Source organism: Rhinolophus sinicus, chromosome 14 (genome assembly GCF_057876585.1).
Source record: "Rhinolophus sinicus isolate RSI-liver-muscle chromosome 14, RSI-T2T, whole genome shotgun sequence".
NCBI classification, from domain to species: Eukaryota; Metazoa; Chordata; class Mammalia; order Chiroptera; family Rhinolophidae; genus Rhinolophus; species Rhinolophus sinicus.
The window spans coordinates 95602717-95624147 of record NC_142514.1 but is presented as its reverse complement, the minus strand read 5'-3'; the positions used below and the strand labels follow the sequence as shown (position 1 = coordinate 95624147).

Genomic DNA, 21431 nt, shown 5'->3' with positions numbered 1-21431 from the left:
CACTCTTGCTGCTTTCTGAATTAGTAATTAACTGCCATGGATTGTACACATGTGCGGGCACCTGAAGCCTTTTTCAGGCAATTTATGTTCTGCAGTCTGTGGCCTCCAAGAGAGATATTTTTCTTCTTTGTTAATGACTAAGCCAAGATAAATAGATGTTCTTGGGCGGCAAGCAGCTGAACATTTTCGACAGTTTTGACTCCTTTCTTTACTCTATTTGCATAGTTTGTTTCCTTCTTATTGTAGATCACAGTGAGATACTTCTTAGCGTATCTCATTGGAGTAGACAGGCGGGAGACTGCTGTCTGGAGTGTGTGTACAGCCTGCCCTTCACACAGTGTGGCTGAAAGTCCGGTTTTCTTGTTTCCATGGTCACAAGATAAGGCATGGGCACTTTACAACATTTTCCTTCCCTCGCGCTGCTCTTAAAGTGTGATCTTCATGTTCATTGTTTTCCGCCTTGTCCTTGTCATTCAACAGGCATTTCTTGAGGACCCACTTACTTGTGTGCCAGGCACATTCCAACGAAGTTGAGTGTTGTGTCTTTGAGAGAACGTGAGCTTGTCTTACGTTTTACATTTTCTCTGCCCTGCCTCAATACCCGGGGATCCCCAAATTTGTGACTGGGAGCTACTTTGTCCCTCCTTAGAAGCTTCACAGATGGGAAGCTGTAACTGCCACACACCCATCCCAGCTAGTGAAGGTGAGGGTCCAGCAAGGACCAAAGTGGCCTCCTCGTCCTCTAGCTCAGGAAGGGAGGGGTACCCTGAGCCATCTTTCTGTAGTTTGCTCCTGCCTTGTGTGGCTGACCACCTTCCCTTCTGTGCCCCATTTGGGGGATGCCTAAAGGAAGCACAGTGCTTTCTAACCACTCCGCTGTTGGCATTGATCTTGAATGCTCTTAATAAGCTAAGAGTGTTTTAGTCTCCCCTTCTGGCTACTCTCTTCCTTTTCTTCCTTTTTTTCTTTTCTTTCCTCTCAATATATGGGCTGAGCTGACTTCAGATTCTGTTAGAATTAAGTGGCTGTCAGTCAGCATGTGTGACAGGCAGGAGTTTTGTCCTGTGTTAGAGGGGACCCACCTCAGCATCCTTGATTAGTTTGTTGCTCAGACTGACGATGGTAAGAAAAGGGAAGGCAGAAACCTCAAATCCTTCTCCTTGCTCTGGAAGGCTTAGTCTGAAACAGGTTGGAGGAAGTGTGTGGGAGAAAGAATTTCACAAGCTTCTGGGCCTGATCCATAGCCAACTCTCATTTAAGATTAAAACAAAAAAAGTAAATGAGTCATTTCAATGGTGGGTGTATGAAATGATCAGTGCATGGGTCTGTGCCAGCAAGTTTGTTGGGCCACGATGGAGGGAAGGAGTGAAATGACCTTTTTTCTTTTCTTTTTTTTACAGTATCATTTCCTTTTCCATTTTATTTCCCTTGAAATCACTGCTCTAATACCTCACAGAGTTTGAAGGTGCTTTAGAACCTCAGACAACTGCCTTAGTATTTCCAGCAGAGCACAGCACCCAGAGTCCAGGAAAAATGAGGACAGAGGCAGAGGAGGCAGTTGGGGGTGATGAAGCGAAACTTGAAAGAGGGAGGGTCTGCTGCTTCACTTTCTTCTTCTAGCCACTGATCCTTCAGTCTTAACCCTCGGCATAGGAAAGCCAGTTGGGTCTCATGAGAAGTATTTCCATGTGGATCAGCAGTGGTAAAACTCATCTTCTTCAACAGAGGAGCTAGAGAAACAGGATTTCAGCTGACGTTCCAGGAACAACAGCCAAACCACATCATACAGCTGGCCCAGTGAGATCTTCTGCCCCTCTGCTGCCAGCTGCACCTGCCAAACAGGTGTTCTTTACCCAGCTGATTCTTACCAGGTCCTGTTTCCAAATCTGCCTCATGTAGGTGTGTCAGATGATGAAACCAGGTCCTGAGTCTGTACCCTAATAGCAAAGGAGATTGAGAAATGTAGTTTGTGTGGATTCAGTATTGGGAAAATAAGATTCACAGTGTGGGGAAACATCAGAATGTGGAGCTATGTCAGGGTTGGGGGTAGCCACAAATTTAGATGTTCTTTACGGGACTATATTAGCAAGTCCAGCACAGACATTCCTAATGACAGGCATTAACAGTAAAAGTTTAATGACCAACTGCAAAAAATTACAAATAATTCTAGAAGACATGTTATGTTATGACTTTATCTGCTGAGGGACCTATGGTTGTCTATACCACTCTTCTATGAGGTTGGTGCAAAAGTAATTGCAGTTTAAAGGGTTAAAAATAATTGCAAAAACCTATCATCAACAAGACAAATAATAACAAATGTTGGAGAGGCTGTGGAGAAAAAGGAACCCTCATACACTGTTGGTGGGAATGCAGACTGGTGCAGCCGTTATGGAAGGCAGTGTGGAGGTTCCTCAAAGAATTACGAATAGAATTGCCATATGACCCAGCAATCCCTCTCCTGGGTATCTACCCAAAAAATCTGAAAACATTTAGAGATAAAGACACGTGTGCTCCAATGTTCATTGCAGCTTTGTTTACGGTGGCCAAGACATGGAAACAACCAAAATGTCCTTCGATCGATGAATGGATAAAGAAGTTGTGGTATATATACACAATGGAATACTATTCGGCAGTAAGAAAAGATGATATAGGAACATTTGTGACAACATGGATGGATCTTGAGAGAGTAATGCTGAGCGAAACAAGTCCGACAGAAAAAGCAGAGAACCATGTGATTTCACTGATATGTGGTATATAAACCAAAAACAACAAAAGAACAAGACAAACAAATGAGAAACAGAAACTCATAGACACAGACAATAGTTTAGTGGTTGCCAGAGGGTAAGGGGGGCGGGGAGTGGGGGGTGGGAGATGAGGGTAAGGGGGATCGAATATATGGTGATGGAAGGAGAACTGACTCAGGGTGATGAACACACAATGGGATTTATAGATGATGTAATACAGAATTGTACACCTGAAATCTATGTAATTTTACTAACAATTATCACCCCAATAAATTTAATTTAAAAAAAATATATAATTGCAAAAACCGCAATTACTTTTGCACTAACCTAATACATATCTGTCCTTCATTTACTCTCTTAGGTTGGTTATTTTTCTAGTTTCTGATGTGTTTCCCCCAGCCCTACCCCACCCCCTACACACACACACAAACACACATTTATTATCTGTGACATGATGGCAAGAGTCTGTGAGATTAGGCTGTCAAGAGAGGAAGGGTTTAAAAGTGGTTGCCAGATGGGGAGGGGTTTGGCGAACTAAATGAAGAAGGTGAAGGGATTAAGAAGTATTAATACAAATTGGTAGTTATACAATAGTCATTGAAATGTAAAGTACAGCATAGAGAATACAGTCAATAATGTTGTGACAACTAAGTATCGTGCCAGGGGTATACTACACTAATCTGGGGGCTCACTGCATAAATTATATAAATGTCTAACCCGTATGCTGTACACCTGAAACTAATATAAAATAGTGTTGCATGTCAACTGTAACTGAAATAAATAAATAAGTAAATAGTTTCTCTAAGTCTCCATGAAGCCATATTCTTTTGCAAAGGTTGCTGAGATTTCTAGATTTTATAGTTTTTACTTGACAGTGAAGACTTTTTAAGCTATACTTTAAGCCTCTCTGAAGAAGAAACAATCCTGTTTTTAATAAAACTCATATTAGGCATGATTTTTGTGCAGCATGAATTTACATAAACATTTTTGTAGAGAACTATGTGAAGTTTGGTTTTTTTCAAACTGTCCATTCTTTTTAAAAGAATCTATTAGTTTAGTACACAAAACTTTATCTTCTAAAAAGGAAGCAAAATAAATCAAATTGTTTCCAATATGTAAAAGCTCCTATGAAGTGCATCAGTGACATTGTAATTCTTCTCATACTAAAATTCAATATAGAAAACTATAACATAATGTTATCATTTTTAGTCACTGTGTTAAGGTTTTCACTAACAGTGGATCCTAAATGAAATAGATAAAAAGATATGGCATATGTGAAGATGCATCTGAGATGATAGTTTTGAAACTTGTTGCCATTTACTGGAAAGTACTCCATTCTTTCACTTTTTTGATATACCCTGTCCACAAGCTATTTCCAAACCAGAGCATGGCCACAGAAAGTAACCAGGAACCTTAATTAAAGAGTTTCTCCCCAGTTCCTTGGCAACAAAAGATGAGTGAAAAACTTCTCCTTTTTATTTTTTATTTTTTTAACCTAAGTAAATAGTTCCTTTAAATATTTTCCTATACTGGGTATCATCTTTTTATTTTATCTTATTTTTTTATCATTCTACAGGGGATTAAATACCTGTGCATTCCAGCAGCGGATTCACCATCTCAAAACCTGTAAGTTTTTTGTTTATTTTCCTGTATTATTTGCAGATACTGAAAATGAATAAAGGGCTTTCTAGTTAAACAGGTAAAGGACATCATGCATGCTGCTGGGACCCTTGACACAGCTGCTGTCTTCCAGGGGAGACCATGAGGCCTGCAGAGGTGGTGTGTCGAGTTGAGCAGACTGTAGATGGAGCCACGCTCCTTAGTTGCCAGTCCTGCTGTACAGCACTAGCTGATGGAATGTCTGTAAGAAGAGTCGTTTTTTAAAAATAATACCTGAAACCAAATCATTAGCATGTCCATCCTTTCTCTAGAAGCCAACCCTTAAAGAAGCTGTTGGGTTTTGTCGAACATAGCACTGTCCAGTAGAAATAGAATATGAGTCACAAATGCAACCCATACATGTAATTTTCAATTTTCTAGGAGCTATATTAAAAAAAAGTAAAAGGAAACAGGTGACAATAAATTTCGTAATATGTTTTATTACAAAATATATGTACATCCAGTATATGCAAAATACTATCATTTCAACCACGTGCTCAATATTTTTTTTTTAAATGAGACATTTTACATCCCTTTTTCGTACTAAGTCTTCAAATTAGGTAGGCTTCTTTTACACTTACAGCATATCTCAGTTCAGATTAGTTTTCAAGTATTCATACTTCTAAAGTCTGTCTGAGTTGAGTGAATAGATCTTTCTGATTTAGGCAAGTCCAATTTTCTATTTCCTCACAGCTGAATACATCTTTGATGCCATTTTAACTCTTGTTTCTCCCTATAAAGAGAAATTCCTAATTGTTGTCTTTTCCAGATCACAGCAATTATATGGAGACCCATAGGATTAGGCTTTGGCAGAATGGGGGTCAGGAGACCCACAATAGTTATGGCTTTAATATTCCCACTCTTCAGTTTCCAGAAGTGACCCAGCAAGACCATGACGTGGACTAGGTTAAAGTTTTACTGAAGCTCTGAACCTTGCAGGCTGCGAGGCTGGGGCAGAAGTACAGTGCTTAGCCGTTCAGTGCATCCAGAAGATCCCAGGCACTGCTTTTTAGGCTGGACTTGGGCTGTGTGTTGGAGGCCAGACACAGTGAGCCTCCTAGAATTGCATGTTTCTGCATTTTATCAGGGAAGTTATAAATTGTGGAGCTGTTTGTGAATTTGGGAGTCCATAGGCTTATCAGGATTCATCCTTCACGATTCCCCAGTTCTATTGCCTATAAACCTTACATATCATAAGTACAGAACACATGATCTTACGGTTAGTATCCCAAGTATCCAACCTCTCTGAAAGCTATCCAGTTGGAACCTTAGCCAATCTTGATTTTTCATGGCTGCCAAGGAGAGAAATGAGTAATTTTTGGGGATCCACCAGTTAGAAAAAACAAAAAGCGGAGGTTGGCTAGAATTGGATGGATTGATGTGAGGATGGGTGAGGGGGTAGAGCAGGGGTCAGGTGGTATAGAGTTAGACCAGGAAAAGACAGGGGCAGGTTGGAAGTGGGGGCAAATACGTCCTACCTGTGGCTTGTGCTTCCTCACTGATTCGCCATCATTTCACAGGAAAAGTCAATCTTTAAGATTGAGGATGGTGGAGGAAGGATTTTACTAAGATCACTAGGAAAACAGTAGTAGCTTAGGTCTAAAAGGAGAGGAAGAAGCATTAGAGAACTTCCTTGGTTACTAGTCGTGTCAAGAAACAGAAGTGGTTGGAAGGGCATGGTGTGTACGGAAGGAAGTGAGCACTGCCTTTCTCTGAACACCACAGCAGTCTTCTGCCCATGTTTTGGTAGCTATTTTCAGAATGGTTGCATTGCTCTTATCTCAAACTGAGATTCCAACATACTGTGGAATTTGTTGATACCTGACTGGCAATTGAACTCTTTGGAAGATTCAAACTGTAACACATTCTGGGCATTTGTTGTCAGGACAGGTGAACACTGTACTTGAGCTGCCTGCAGGATGTCTCAGTTTTGCCAGGAGCCCAGCTGTGCTAGCCAGGGTAGTATCCCTGACTTACCCTGTGGAGACTGGGCACTGAGTGGTCCTGTGCTCTAGAGACACGTAAGCAAGAGACCTAGAATTAGAGTTCTCAGATTTAAAACCGGCAGCATCTACCTTGGGAAAGTCATTTTAACCCATGTAAACCTCAATTCTTTCATCTGAACAAGGCCTGACTTCAGTTTTGGGAGATGAGATCATGTAGGGAAAGTGTTCTATGTGAACTCTAAGCACTTTGAAAATAAGAGTATAGTTTTACTCTATGGAAAATAAAAGTATGTTACTGTATCTTGAGAGTTGCAAATAGGATAGGTAGTTGCAAGTAAGTTTTGGTGCTCAGGAGGCGTGCTTCATTTACTTGGAAGACGTGCTTATGTGGAAAGACCAGGGTGACAGAAGATGCAGCAGCCACTCATCTGTGTTCCAGTCTCATGGTTCAGGTCAAACCTTCTGGCAGAATCAGCCCAAACCCAGTCACCTTGGGGCCTGAGGACTAACCCATAAGATTTGACTTAGTTCTCTTCTGTCCCAAATATGTATAGCGATGTTGTTAAAATGTGTAGGTTGCCTTTTTAACCCTTTCCTTGTATCTGCATGAAAGTGTAGCATAGGACACCAGTTTCCAGGAGGTAGTTATTGCAGCATCCATAGTCGGGGCTGATAGAGAGAACCGTGCAGAGAGGGCACCATTGCTGCTATTTCGAGTGAAGTCCTGTGATAGTACAACCTCTGTTTCAGTTGGAAAAGGAAGTCAAGACTATAACTCATCGAAAGGCAGAAAAGCTGGCACTCTGCTGTTGGGAGCTATGTACATGGGCACTCGTGTACTTCTTTGGGGAAATTTATTTTTAATCCCTTAGTAATAGCAACACGTGTGTATAAGTAAGGTTTTGGGCACATAAATGTCCATGGTTCTATAAATTTCTTGCTTTACTGAAGTACTATGGAGATTATAGAGATAAGTTTGAACTTTGAGTGTACTTCGTGTGTTAAGTGAAATGGCTTGAGTTGCTCTTTACCTGTTACAAACGTTTCACTGGAAAGCATAATATGCCTTCTGACAGTGAGTGTGCTTTCATATCACCAGACTATTAACTTAATGTTAGCAGGCAGAACACTTGACTCCATTTATATGACCTACCTCCATTCTGGTAGACTGCAGACGTTAGGAGCCTATGAAGGCGAAAATGAACCTTCACTTCTATATCATCAACTAATATGGTGGTCAGGAGACAAGTCCTCTTGCTGTGGTTAACAAAGTGGAAGGAGTCATGTCCATCACTTGGAAAATGTACCAGTTAGAACTAGTGGTCCATTAGTGTAGCCGCTGTAATTCCTGATGTCTGGAGTTCCTACATTTAATAACAAAATGAATTCTAGAAGACTGTATTGCTTATCATTTTAAATGGACAGATTTTAAACATTATTTCCAACTTTGGATCTAATTTAAGATTTTACATTCTAAATCTTTAGCCACAAATGTCTATACCTATAGGAAATCTTCCTGCTGATTACGCTTAGTTCGAGGTGTGCGGCCTTTTGAGACTGACTGCTTTCACTTGGCATTCAGTGGCTGCAGACTGCCCAGAAAGGTCAATTTTCTGTTTTGGCCTTAATGCTCACAAAGTCCCCATCTGTTCTTCCAGGAACTTAATATTGCAGAAACCTGGTTTGAGATAACATGAACACACTAAAATTTTAGCTCAGTTCCCCCAACCCCGTTGCCTTGAAAAGTCAGGAAATGTGAAAGTTCAAGTTCTCATAGTCATAATAACCCCAGGCCCAGGCTGGTGCGTTTTGCATGATTTGTCACAACTGGAGGCATCCTGGAGTTTGTATCAAATGGACACACTGTGTGTTCTCCAAGTGGTCGATGGGTGGGTTGGTGAGTGAAGGCTTTGGAAATACTTGCTTTTGCTTTCTCTCTGTGCTTTCTTACGCAAGTTATTTTAACCTTCCTTCTCTCACTATAAAATACCTGTGTCACACAATTGGTATAGTTTTAGGTGAGATAAGTAAACTGTTTTTTATGGACACTAAGCATTTCCAAAAATAAGATTACATTTTCTGTCTTTTCAAGTAAGGAGTATTAATGTCTTTTGAGAGTGAATGGTTAGATGAATAGTAGCTTATTTTATTCATTCTTGTTTTCGTGTTCATTAAATTGGTGTTTTGTATTTAGAGATCACTAAGGGAGTATTTATCTTGTTTTATCTTCTCCTCTGTCAAGTCCAGGGGAGCTGGGTCTCTGCTGTGGAGTGAATGGCACTGCACCGTGAGGTTAGACCCTTTGTGACAGTCAGTGGTCTGCAAATCCAGCAGATCTCTGAACTTCTTGAGGTTATCGTGAGGAGAAGAGGCATTAACAACATAGAGAGCTTATATTTAAAATATCGGTAAAACTTCCTTGCCTTTTTCTACCTTCCTATCTTTTTGTGTATTTTTCTTCTTTTAGGTGATGTCTTCTGTACTCTCTTATTTATATTTTTCTTTGTTTTCATTATTTAAAAAAGCAGTTTTGCAAGACCAGAGCTAGATGCCCCTGGGTGGCCCTTCCAGACAGAGATGCATGTGCACACACATGTGAGAACACAGATGCACACGCATGTGCACACAGGACTCCTAAGGACTTTGCAGTCTATAGAAATGAGACATATGCAGAAAATATGTATTGCATCTCTCATAACACTTCCGTTATTTAGCTTAAAGAACTATTTTTGGTCTTGGGATATGTCCTCCTAGTGTTTTTAGTGTTGAACTATTCTTTGTGAAATGATGTTGTAGTAGATGGCAGAGAAGTTTTTTTTTGTTTTGTTTTTGTAGTTTGTTTTTTAAATAACCTATCTATAGAATGAAAAGTAAGGTACAAACAACCTGATTAAAAAATGGGCAGAGGGTCTGATAGACATTTCTCCCAAGAGGACATAAAAATAGCCAATAGACATATGAAAAGATGCTTAGCATCACTAATCATCAGAGAAATGCAAATCAAAACCACAATGAGATATCACCTCACCCCAGTCAGAATGGCTATCATCAACAAGACAAATAGTAACAAGTGTTGGAGAGGATGTGGAGAAAAGGGAACCCTCGTGCACTGTTGGTGGGATTGCAGACTGGTACAGCCACTGTGGAAGACAACATAGATATTCTTCAAAAACTTAAAAATAGAACAACTGTATGATCTAGCTATTCCACTTCTGGGTTTTTATCCAAAAAAATATAAAAACATTAATTCAAAAACAGTAATTCAAAAATGCTGTGTTTGTTGCAGCTTTATTTACAATAGCCAAGGTGTAGAAACAACACAAGTGCCCATCAGTGGATGAATGGATAAAGCAGAGGTGGTACATTTATACAATGGAATATTATTCTGCTATAAAAAAGAATGAAGTCTCGCCACTTGCGAAAACATGGAAAACCTAGAGGATGTTATGCTAAGTGGAGTAAGTCAGACAGAGAAGGACAAAGGCCATATGAATGACTTCACTCATATGTGTTATCTAAAAAGCAAACACATAAGCAAAACAAATAAACAAACAAAATCAAAACAAACTCATAGATACAGAGAACAGATTGGTAGTTACCAGAGGGGGCGGGAGTTGGAGATGGGTGAAAGGGGTCAATTATATGGTGATGGATAGTAACTAGACTTTTGAGGGTGATCACTTTGTAGTGCATGCAGATGTCAAATAATCATGTTGTATACCTGAAACTTATGTAATAATGAAATAATTTTAGAAGAAAAGTGTGGTACACACATTCCCCCAATTTTGTAATAATGTTGACAGTGCAGGAGATATAAAAGTTATAACAGTTGGGGACTTGCTGAGAGAAATGTGAGTTAGTGTTATGTGTTCAGTGATGTGCACTGGTACAACAGCCCTACAATGTCTGTCTAGGTGAAGAATGTCCCTTCTTGCTTGCTCCTGGGTGGGGTCAGAGCTTCGTGCTCAGTGTTCCTGGTGGAGGGGGCCCGGACAGGACCTGGGGGCCATGGACTGATTTTGCCCCAGGAGGAAGCAGCTCTCTGATCTGAGCTCACCTTCCAGATCCTAGGGCCAGATAGAAGATGTCACTCATTGACTTATTTTCTTTTCTCTAAGGAAAAAAGAAATCTAAGGACACTTGCCTTTTCCTGTTTTTTTCCTCTGCTTTCATGCACACCTGTATACGTGTACACACACATATTCATACTCTGTTGAGGGGAAGGAGAAGCATCCTGGATCTTGTGGTTTTGCCGTCAGTAGGGCTGGCTGGGGCTGAGCCCAGCTGCTGTGCAGGGCTCTTGGTCAGATCCCTGGGCTTTTGCTTACTCAGGCAGAGTCCTCCTCGGCAGGACAGGACTGCCTCATTTCTCACATAGGGGATCCCAGTCACAAAGTCTTGGAGTCAGAAGAAATTGTTCAGCCTCAAAAAATGAGCACTGTGTGGTGTGGCTTTGCTAGATGCATCTACCATCCTTTCTGAAGGTCAGCAGGACCTGGCTGGTCCTGCTTTTGGCCTCTGGACAGAGAGAGGGATACCCTGGCCCAGCACAAACTAAGGAGGAAGAAGAGGAAGGGGGCAGTGGCAGCTGCTGGGCTATTTGCTGAGCCCCCACGTAGGACGTCTCTCATGCGAAGTGCCCTTCGGCCTGACCCTGGGTGCCCCTCTGGGCTGTCAGCAGAAGGCGTTATTGGGTGTTTGGAACACACATGTAGGTTGTGCTTTCCTTCTGGATCAGCCCAGCTGGCTTTCCTAGGACAGAACTGATCCCACATGTCTCTGTATGGAACTAAGGGACAAAGTGAAGAAACAGAATGAAGAGCAGAATGGGGAAGCTGTGTCCATTGAAACAGCTTGTGGGATGCTGCTTCAGATTTGTGCTTCTGCTTCACACTGGAGGATTGAGCAATACCAGGGCCAGCGGCGCGGGTATTTCCCACTGTGGGGGAGGGGGTTTAATGACCGGGGCTGGGGCTTATGTCATTAGCTTCCCTGGAAATCACCCCCCACTCCCTGCAACACACCAGAGCAGTAGTGAGCATGCCTGCCTCCTGGCTTTTCTTGGAAAAGGCATTTCTAGGAATGTCTGCCTGGCTTGGCCTCACGCCTAATATGTTCGTGAGTCAAGTTTCATGGCAGGACTGTGAGCAGTCCCTTCGTTGGTATCTCTGTGCTCCTGGGCCAGGGCTGTGAGCGGCCCTCTTACAGAGGCCTGCCTTGGGCTCTGAGCCCATGCCCCAACACGGGGGTGGACAGCAGTTGCCCGTGGGCTTTCCCTGGACTTGCTGCTAGATGCAGAGACAGCTGAAAGAGTCAAGTGCTGGTGGCGGGGGAGTAGGTATGGTGCCTCGTCACGACTTCCTTGGCTCCTCTGCCCCTTCCCACTTTCTCTGGGCTCTGGCAAGTTTGGGTGTTGCCCTGCTGACTATACCCACACCCCCACTCTCTTATTCTGAGATGTGGCGAGGCTGACTCTTGAACCGAGGTACACCCCACAAGATTTAAGACCCAGGTTTCATCACACGTATGGTTTGGGACATGCGGGTGTAAACGTTGGATATAAGTTGTTCCCATTCAGAAGTTTCAGTAAAGCGGTTCATTTGTCATGTTTGCAAGATCTTGGTGATGTCGACAGCACCGACCATGTCCCCCGACACCACGGTCTGCCTGCCTGGTGGAGCTCTGGTGACTTTATGTCACTGAGTGGTCTTCGCAGCCTTCTGTGGTTTACTCAGTTACTTCGGCAATTGTCATTGATTTCTATGTTTGCTTTCCTTTCCTGGTTGCTGTGATCTTCCCTGCCTGTCTTGTCTCAGATGCAGCTACCCTCGACCAGAAAGACCCACAAGGGACAGGCATGAGCATGGGCTGCAGGCATGGAGAGGCCTCTCCAGACCCCCTGGATGTCTTAGTGTAGCTGGCTAGTGGACCAAGATGTGTACCCTCCCGTGGTACCCCTCAGCTGCTGGCCTCCAGTCAGGGCTGTGTCCTGGGTTCTGGGGTCTCCAGTTAAGACCCCTACACCCCCATCCCGGCCGTAGGCAGTGGCCTACAGAGAAGGATCAGTCTCACTGCATAAACCATGAAGCGGGTTGAGAAGCAGCCTGTAGCCACTCCTATGCGAGAACTGTTTAAAACTGTTGAATTACGTGCTGATATCAGGTAGATGGTAGTTGGCTATCAGTAACAGAGTATCTGACTGATAGTATTTTAAGTTAGAAGGATATTTATTTACTCAGCACCCTGACCGAGAAGCCGGAAGGTGGGTGCTCCCCGGCCTGGGCAGCAGCTCCCTGTGTCCCTGTTTGCACCCTGCACTCCGCCCTTGCACTCCGGGGGCCTGTGGCCTGATGCAGCCCTGTGCATGGTGCTCACTCCCAGTTCCCTGGCAGGAAGCCTGGGATAGCTAGCTTTCCTTTCATCAGGAAGGGAAAACTTTTCCAGAAGTCCCCACCACGGCAGCTTTCCCTTTCCTTCCTCAAGGCCAGAGCTGGAGGGGTGGTGGGGCGTGCTGAGGGACCAGGCACTGTGCTGCCCCAGTAACACGGAGGAGCGGCTGCAGGCTCCGTAGGGCGGGCTTAGCTCTGGGGACTGGAAGCTGAGCGAGGAGCCCACACCCTATCTGCAGCACCGCTTCTGCCCTACACCAGCCCAGGGCCCACACCCCACCATGCAGCTTTGTTGGCTGCTGTGTGTTTCTGCTCCACAGCCCTGCTCTGAGGACTCTTTCATATGAACAGTTCAGATTCCAGGATTACAGCAGGAATCATTTTTTTCTTTTTCTTTTTTTCCCAAGCTAGTCTTTGGAAGTACAGTTGCAATGCCCTGAGTCACTTTGTAAGTTTATATCTAGGAGCATTTGTCCCTGGGAAATTTAACAGAAGTGTGTCTTGTAATGCTCTGGTAGTTATAAATTTCATGTGAGTCTGGAGTCCCTGGGTCGGACCCCTGGGATTTTGCACATGTGGCAGCCCCAGGTCTTGTGTTTGGCTGTAGGACGAGTATGCATATATGCACACTTACACTTCCTCTGCTGCCTGCCTGCCCTCATCCCTCTGGGCACCTACACTTAGGTTGCTGAGTTTCTTCTGCAGGCTGAGTTTGTTATACTACATCTGAATTTCCCACTCTTATTAAGTTCATTTGCCCTGTCATCCTTCATGAGACAGTAGACCTAGTTTATGTGGTTGGAACTACATCTTCTTTGCCTCTGATTCTGTTGCAGCTTAGTGAAGTCCCTAGTAAACAGGCAGTACTCAGTCAGCACTTACAGCAATGAATTTAGTCCATGGGCAACTTTAGATACTGTGCTGCTTTATAAGCTAGACAGGGCATTGAAAAGCATTTAGTCTATAGGTCCCCTTGAAGTATCTGTACTTAACCCACTGGCCTACCCAGAACCTGAGTGGTGCTGGTGCACACATGCTGAATGAACAAGTAAGTGTCCGGAGAAAGGGTTGGTAACAAAGCTAAGGGTCAGCAGGAAGGATCCTGCTTTCGTCATCATAGAGGACTTCAGAGTGTGTAAGGCATATGTAGTGCCATGTAAAACATCATTCCCACTTATAAGTGAGGTTAAAGGAAGCCAAGTGACTTTCCCAAAGCCATGCAACCACTATGCTACCAAGCAGGTATTGGAGCTAAAGTTGTCATTTCCCCAAAGCTCTTCCATGACACGCAGGCAGCACCTACAAAGTTGAGGGAGGCCAGTGTGGGAGAGCACTGTTAGGTTTTCAGATTGTCACAAGTGAACTAGCTTTCAGGCTTGGGGAGCCTGTGTGATGTGGGCACCTGCCTCACCCAAATGGCTGCGGGTTTCCACCACTGCTGTTCAGGTCCTCAGTGTGGGGCCACTGAGGGGCCCAGATTGAGCCTGGGGCTGGGCAGCAACCACCCTGCCGCCCCCACCAGTCAGTGGCAACTGCGCGTTTCAGGGATTCCTTGCAGAGAAATTCTGAAAAGCCCAGAAGGTGGGCAGCCCGCCCCAGGCTTCAGTGTGTGTGATGGATTCTAAAGCCGAAGCAACTGCAGCCCTGGACAGTGTGACCTGTGGGAAGCTGTGGGTCTCTGAGACCTTTTTGAGAAACCTCAGGTGGATTTTTCTCTTCATCATGTGTTGGGTAGAGAAATGCCAGTTCTCTCTTTTTTTCTCCCCCCAGGACAAGACATTTCAAAGAAAGTATTAAATTCATTCATGAGTGCCGACTCAGGGGAGAGGGCTGTCTTGTACACTGGTACGTATCCTTTTCCTAATAACAGCTTAGCATGTTCTGCTCAGCCTGGTTTCTCATCAGGTGCTTTTCTGTGTGTGAATAATTAGTTCATATCCTAATAGTTTTCCCTACCCCCTAAACCTCAAACACACATCCCACCTGAACCCTCCTGTTTGTTAGTGATTGCTTGCTCTTACTGAAAGAGAACCCTACATTTTTGTTGTCATTTCACTTAGGATTTTCATTTTCCCAGTTAGAATTTCTATAAGGATGTCCCGGTTACTGGACAATAGAAACTCCTTTTCCAGCTACCTCTAACGTTTGTCAGAACAGTTTTCTAGGTAGGGTGCATAGTTTGTAGCTCATTCTGGAAACTTCAGTGGCCTTTCAAAGCACTGTTTCTTTCTGGAGAGTTTTGATTACATATGTGGGTGTTTAGAAAAATGACCATTTCTTCTCCATTTATAGGTTGGGGCTTTTATGAGTGTTTGGCTTACTGCTTCGCTTTGGAAAGATCCAAATAGACACATAGAATTAAACAATATATATACAGCTATCCACCTGCATGCAGCTATATTTTGTATGTGTGGAGATATATATATATATATGCACATATACACACTGTGCAAAGAAAGCTGTTATGACACATAACCCAAGGACAGCACACAGAAAGCGCTGAGCACTAATGGCACACAGGAACTTCTCAGTGAGTATGGGCTCTCATATTTTTTTTTTTTTTTCAAAGAAGGGCACAGCTCACAGTGGCCCACATGGAGATCAAACCGGCAACCTTGGTGTTATTAGCACCACGCTCTAACCAACTGAGCTAACCAGCCACCCCTCGGCTCTCATTTTTATTATCTCCAGTAGTCTTCCTAATAACATAATTAATTTGTCTGGGGAACCAGCAGCCAGTATTCTGGAGCCAGAGCGCTGCTGTCTGTTAAAGTGCAGGCTTAACATGGCCCCTCTTTATCTTGAATGAGGCTTGATATTAATTTACAATTTTTTGAGTTCCCCCAGAAAAGTTGCTATTGCAGTGAAAGCACTTTGGAAACGCAAAGTAAGTCTCCTGGGGCATGTTGCTGCTGAGGTCAGTGGCTGCCCTTCCCTGACTGAGGGGTCCGTTGCCTGGTATCCAGAGCAGTCAGTCATGAAAACTGACATTTGTTCTAAGGGCCACTAACCCGAAGTGCAATATGGGAGCAGGGACACTAGATAGTTTGATTTCTTCAGAAATGGCATTTTGCAGTTTTATACAGTTCTTGAAATAGTGTGATTTTTAAAATTTTACTTTTGAAAAGAGTAGGACATGTTATAAATACAAGTTGTAGGTTTGTAACATCCTTTACATTTGTTTTAGAACATGTTATGGAGTACAGCTGGAGCCATTTAAAGGGGAGTTTTGAAGTCCTCTGCCTGGGCTTCTAGGGCTCCTGGACAGTTACAATCTCCAAGTTTGCAGCTCAAGAGGATATATCTTTTTAAAAGTTCTCATTATTTGTGACATAAAACCCTAGGGAAGAGTCACTACTTCAGAGTGGTTTATTATTATTACTGTCATTGTTATTATTATATTATTATTATTATTATTTAACTATGTGTAGATCTGATATTGTAGGAATTAGTATTTCATACAGTTGTGTAAATCTGAAGGTAGGCATTTCTAGAAATGAGAAATTTGCTACACTTCCCCATCTTAAACCGTTGCTAGAACACTAACTGACACAGCACACCCTGTGACCGCCTTAATTTGCATTAGCATTTAGAATGTGTCCCCTCACTCAGGCTGGTGGAGGTAATGAACTGTTATTGCCTGCAGAGCACCTGCCTTGACCCTGACTCTCAGAGCACATGTGGAATATGCCCACTGGGGTGCTTTGCTTAGTTATGTGAAAAAGAACAAAATATTTTGTAAGAGTTTCTGTACTTAATGGGTTTTTTTTTCAGTTACAGATTTAGCCCTCACATATCTAAGAAAGCCATATTTTCTTTAAAAAGTAAAGCCTTCTAAACTGCTGCATGTTATAAGTGGATTTCTTGCATAGATCTCAGGCCCCTCAAGTTCCTTTGATGTGCTTTGGTTACTTTATCTGTCCAGGGAAATGGGGAACTTCTGAAGAGGAGCTCAGGGGTGGTAGGGAATCCTAACAGTGAAGTGTCCAGAGCCCTAGCCAGCAGAAAATCCATAAAAAAGGAGGCTGAAACAGATAAAGAATGCCACAGATTCTAGTGTAATGGAAGCTAGTGTGTTTCTGAGTAATTTCCAAGTAACATGTGGGCTTGCTGTCCACTGGGAATCCAGCGCAGGGAGACTTTCTAAAACGAGTCAGCAGGACCCCCTGCTGCAGATGGGTCAGGAGATGCAGGTGTGGCCTGCACGTGCTTTGCCTATGAGGTGTTCTCTTGGCCCCACAGCCTGGCCGGTGTCTCCAGGAGTGTGACGCTGGTGACTGCGTACGTCATGACTGTCACTGGCTTTGGCTGGGAAGACGCCCTGCGCACCGTGCGTGCTGGGCGACCATGCGCCAACCCCAACCTTGGCTTCCAGCGGCAGCTCCAGAGCTTTGACAAGCACGAGGTCCACCAGGTAACCGTGCCAGGGCCCTGGGCCTGGGCGCGCGCCTGGGCTGATGCCTCAGGCGTTCTGTACACTCCAGCAGTGTGGAACTTGCAGATGGAAAGGACATAGTGGACATCTGGTCCCAGCATGCCCCTCCCACCCCTCCCTTGCCACATCCCCATTGAGGTCATCACGTGTCCCTTGTTGACCAGCCGCAGCCACAGGACATTACCCTTTACCATCTTCCTTGAGCCTCGTGTTGGCTTCTGTTTCTTTCCCTTTGGATCAAGGGCCATTTCACTTGCTTCCATGTCCTCGGGCCAAAACATTGAAGAGGCAAGGTTTGATACTGGCTGGCCAGCCACAGAGCTATTTATTTCCCAGTTTATGTGAGGCAATTTGTATCATTAAGTAATAGGTAAAAGCCTACATAGATGCAGGTGTGTGTGTGACATTTTGGTTTATTTTTTTCTAACATCTCTAGTACCGACAGTGGCTAAAGGAAGAGTATGGAGAGAGCCCTTTGCGGGATACAGAAGAAGCCAAGAAGATTCTGGGTAAATATAAAGAGCAGGGGCACACAGAGCCCCAGCCTGGCACCTGGAGGGGGAGCAGCTGCCAGGCCCTGCCTCCTCGGGCCTACAGCAACTGCACCACAGAGACCTGAGCCACGCTGCCGCCGCCGGGCACCCTGGTGTGCCGGCTGCTGCCTCGGAGGACAGCAGAGGGCGGGTGGCGAAGAAGGTGATCCAGGCTCCTTACCAGGACCCCACCCAGCCCTGCCTCAGGCCCCTGCACTCAGCCCACCCCTGCCCAGCCAAAGCTTGCTGCCCGGCCTGGAGGGTGTCCTGCTGTGCAGCCTGTGTGTGTGTGTGTGTGTGTGTGTGAATGCCTGTGGGTGTGTTAGTGTGTGAACAGTGCTGGAGCTGGACAGTCACAGGATCCACACTGCCTGCCTTGGTACCCCACCTTTCCCTCTTCCAGGACTCCAGAGGAAGGCTTTAAAGCTGACCTCTGAGATGCTGCTCAGCCAGAAGCAGCCTATGCCTGTGAGAACAGTGAGAAGGACTCGGGGCCAGCAGCTGAAAGCAGCAGCCTCCCCCAAGACCCAGGGTGGCATGGTGGGGCAGCAGGGGGCCCGGCTGCCTCCTGAGGGTAGTTCCAGGGGCCTTGAAAAGTGTGTGTGTGTGGGGGGGGGGGGATTGGTTCTCTGAGCGCTGCCTCCCTCTCAATGAGAGTGCCCCACACCTTGGCTCCCTGCTGCCTCAAGGCAAGGCCCCCTTTTCAGCCCATCAGGTACCTGGGGGAGTTCTACTTGGTGTTTGTGCTCTGTGGCACTGACTGCATTTTAGTTCCATGGATAGCATTACCCTTCACCCAGAGCACCCTTTCTGTCAGCCTCACTTCTTCCCAACCTTTTGGTGTCCTCACTCGGCAGGGGCCTCTTCTCCAGGTCTGCATGCACCTTCCGGGACTGGGAAGAAAGAGCATTCATTAGGCACTGTAGCAGTTTGCATTTAAAAACTCATTTAAAAATGCCTGAGCACTTATTAAGCACCTTGGTGTATGCTGTGGATTTGATATTTGATCTCAGCTACCTCATTAAATGTTTTTTGAAAAGGTGTTTTTCGTTATTCCAATGAATTCTGCTCTATAGTTGAAAATGTTTGGTTATGATTGTTTTTGAAGCCAAAGGGGAAAGCATCAATATCATTGAGCTATTTAAACTTTCTGATTTGGGCTCCAGTAATGCTTTCTGGTGGGTAAAATTCCATGTTCAGGCCTAGGCCCGCAGGTCAGGGAGCGCCTGCAGTTCGCAGCTTGGGCCAGTGGGCATCCTGGCATGCTGTGAGCTATCTGTGGTGCAGCCCTTTTTATCAACTCAGAGTTAAGCACACAGAGCCACAGAATCAAAAAGTGCACTCGGCCTCACCCTAAAGAGATGTTGCAGTCCATCCCTCTGATTCTACCACAAAAAGAGACCCTGAATAAGAAGAGCCGTTTACCGTGTGTTTAGAGGGTATGTCACAGGTGAACTCTTTGGGGACCAAGAAGAACGAAGTCACCTGACGTGACTCTACACATTCGCACAGACCCTAAATACTAAGAGAAAAGGAAATATGGTCATAGAATTATCCATGTACAGCTGAAAGAATTTGCCTATAAAGTACATTTTTTTCCTTAAACCAAAAAGAAGTGTAAGTATGTTAACTGGAAAAGTATTTAGGATATCAGCTTGAATGCTGATATGTGTATACATTTATGAACATCTGAATATATTCCTGTAGATCTTGAAATGTTGTTTTAATATTTGTTGCCAGTAATGTTCTTTCTCCACAGCCACACCGGGAATTCTGAAGTACTGGGCCTTTCTCAGAAGACTGTAATGTACCTGAAGTTTCTGAAATATTGCAAAGCCACAGAGTTTAGTCTGGTGCTGCCAAAAAGAAAAGCAACCTAGAGTTTATCTTTAAATATCCAGAAGTGATTTATAAACTTGTTTGTTTTTTACTTTAAACGGAATACATACACATATAATCCTGTTATTACATACTGAGAACTAAGGATACTCTTTAGCAAGAGAATATATTTTTACCTTAATTTCACTGCTATGGCTGTTTCTTTCACCTTATCTTTAATGCCTTTAAAGCAATCTCAAGAGCCCTGCTGCACTGTTTTGGTTTCTGGTTAGGAATCATGATTGCTTCTCATGATGATTGTGCTGTGTCGTGTGTTCTTAAATTCCCCAGGTTGGGACATAACTCTTGGTGTGTTTTATCCACGATTTGTGTTCTCCATGGTAGCAATTTCCCAAAGCTCCATGTTTTTGTTAATAAAAGGCCCCATTTAACTTCACGTGCCATGCATTCTTCCTTAGCTGAGGTGTGGACATCACACCTTTCTGCCTACGAGAGTCATGAAGTGAGTTCGCTGCCTGCTCCTCCAGCAGTAATGCTGGTTTTATTTTAGAGGCTATTGTTTCCTTCCAGACGGTAGTGCAGTAGACACTAGGAAAAGTGCATTAATTTGTCCATGGGAGGAAAATCGATCCTTAGTGTGAGCAGGAAGAAACTGGGTTTTGGAGTTATGCTTTGCCCCACAGCGTGGGCACCACACCTGCCAGGCACCCCTGGGATTGCTGCGTTTCACAGGGAATGCAGCCAGGCGCTTGGTAAACATTGGCTGCCTGTTGTTGAACACAATTGCTCTGATTCCATATTCAGCTTTTAATCTGAAAAAACACAAACTGGCTCAAAGCGCAATTTAACTCAATTTCCTAAATTTACCTTGTCTAAATCCAGGGGCTAGAGGGGATGGAAATTTAACTTTTTACTTCAAGGGTGGGTTTGGCTTGAAATGAAGGCAGGTATATTTATACATGGGCCCTTTGACTGCAGATGGCAGGCTTGCCATATTTTCCAAGTTTCTGTTTCTAATGTCTGGAAGCCCCTGGCCAGGGGCTCAGGGGAGGGGCTAGGAGCTGTCTGGCAGCAGCCCCCATGGGTGTAGATGATATGCACCAATCAGTTCCAAGCATTGAAGTGCTTCTTCTGACTCAGCAGGCTTGCTGAGGTAGTTACCTGTGTAGCACAGGTAATCCAATTGTAGGCACCTCTGAGTACTCCATGTGCCAGAGCTAGAAGCCCAAAACATTTCTGTTACATAGTACTGACCATGCTTAGATGTTAAAAGGCAGAGGCCCATCTCTTTCCATGACCAGACCACGTGTTTGGGGACACATTAGAGAGGGGGAATTGTCAACTCCTGCCGCCCCGGGGCCTTGGCTTGTCAGCTGAGGTAGCTGTGGCGTGGGAAAGTTTTCTTAGGCTGTTGTTTCTGTGATTTTTTTTCCGCACACAGATTCTTTCTAGCCTGGAATTCAGAATCATGGCCTATGTGGAGGAGACAAGTAGGCCGCCTGCACCTTGCTGTGCTTCACTAAGTGACCTGCTCACTGCACTCACTTCCTGCTCATCATAGCAGGTGCTGTGGGATTCAGGCAGGATGTACAGACACAGTCCTGACTCCCAGGAAGACTCGATGGGATTGCAGTTAGGAAAACTGGCAGCCACAGAATGGGTCCTAAGGATTAGTACAGGTGCTCCTGGTGCTCTGTGTGGGAAAGGGAATGCAGAAACAGTCTTCCAGTTTGGGGTGAGGGAGGTGGTTCTCAGGAAGTGGCTCAAAAAAGGTGATACTTAATGTGAATGGTGGAGCCTGAGTGCTGGGATTGCTGGGCACAGTGGGAGGAAGTGGAGTCCAGACTTGTGTTAGCTGGTGGCACGAGGGAGCACAGTGTGATTAG

General features: G+C 44.5%; 1 protein-coding gene across 3 annotated transcripts in view; it reads left to right on the top strand.

Annotated features, from left to right (window-relative positions):
* Window positions 1-19981, top strand: part of DUSP22 (dual specificity phosphatase 22) — a 71244-nt gene extending 51263 nt beyond the window's left edge. Inside the window, exons 4-8 of one of the 3 annotated variants that reach the window (XM_019714886.3) lie at window positions 4321-4370; window positions 14509-14583; window positions 16981-17152; window positions 17610-17682; window positions 19466-19981. In XM_019714886.3, the coding sequence (XP_019570445.1) occupies window positions 4321-4370; window positions 14509-14583; window positions 16981-17152; window positions 17610-17682; window positions 19466-19512 (417 nt within the window). In that variant the 3' untranslated portion in view covers window positions 19513-19981. Of the gene's footprint in view, window positions 1-4320; window positions 4371-14508; window positions 14584-16980; window positions 17153-17609; window positions 17937-18109; window positions 18750-19465 lie in introns of those variants that run through there. The other 2 variants (XM_019714884.3, XM_019714885.3) reach the window with 2 other exon arrangements.
* The last annotated feature ends 1450 nt before the right edge of the window (window positions 19982-21431 follow it).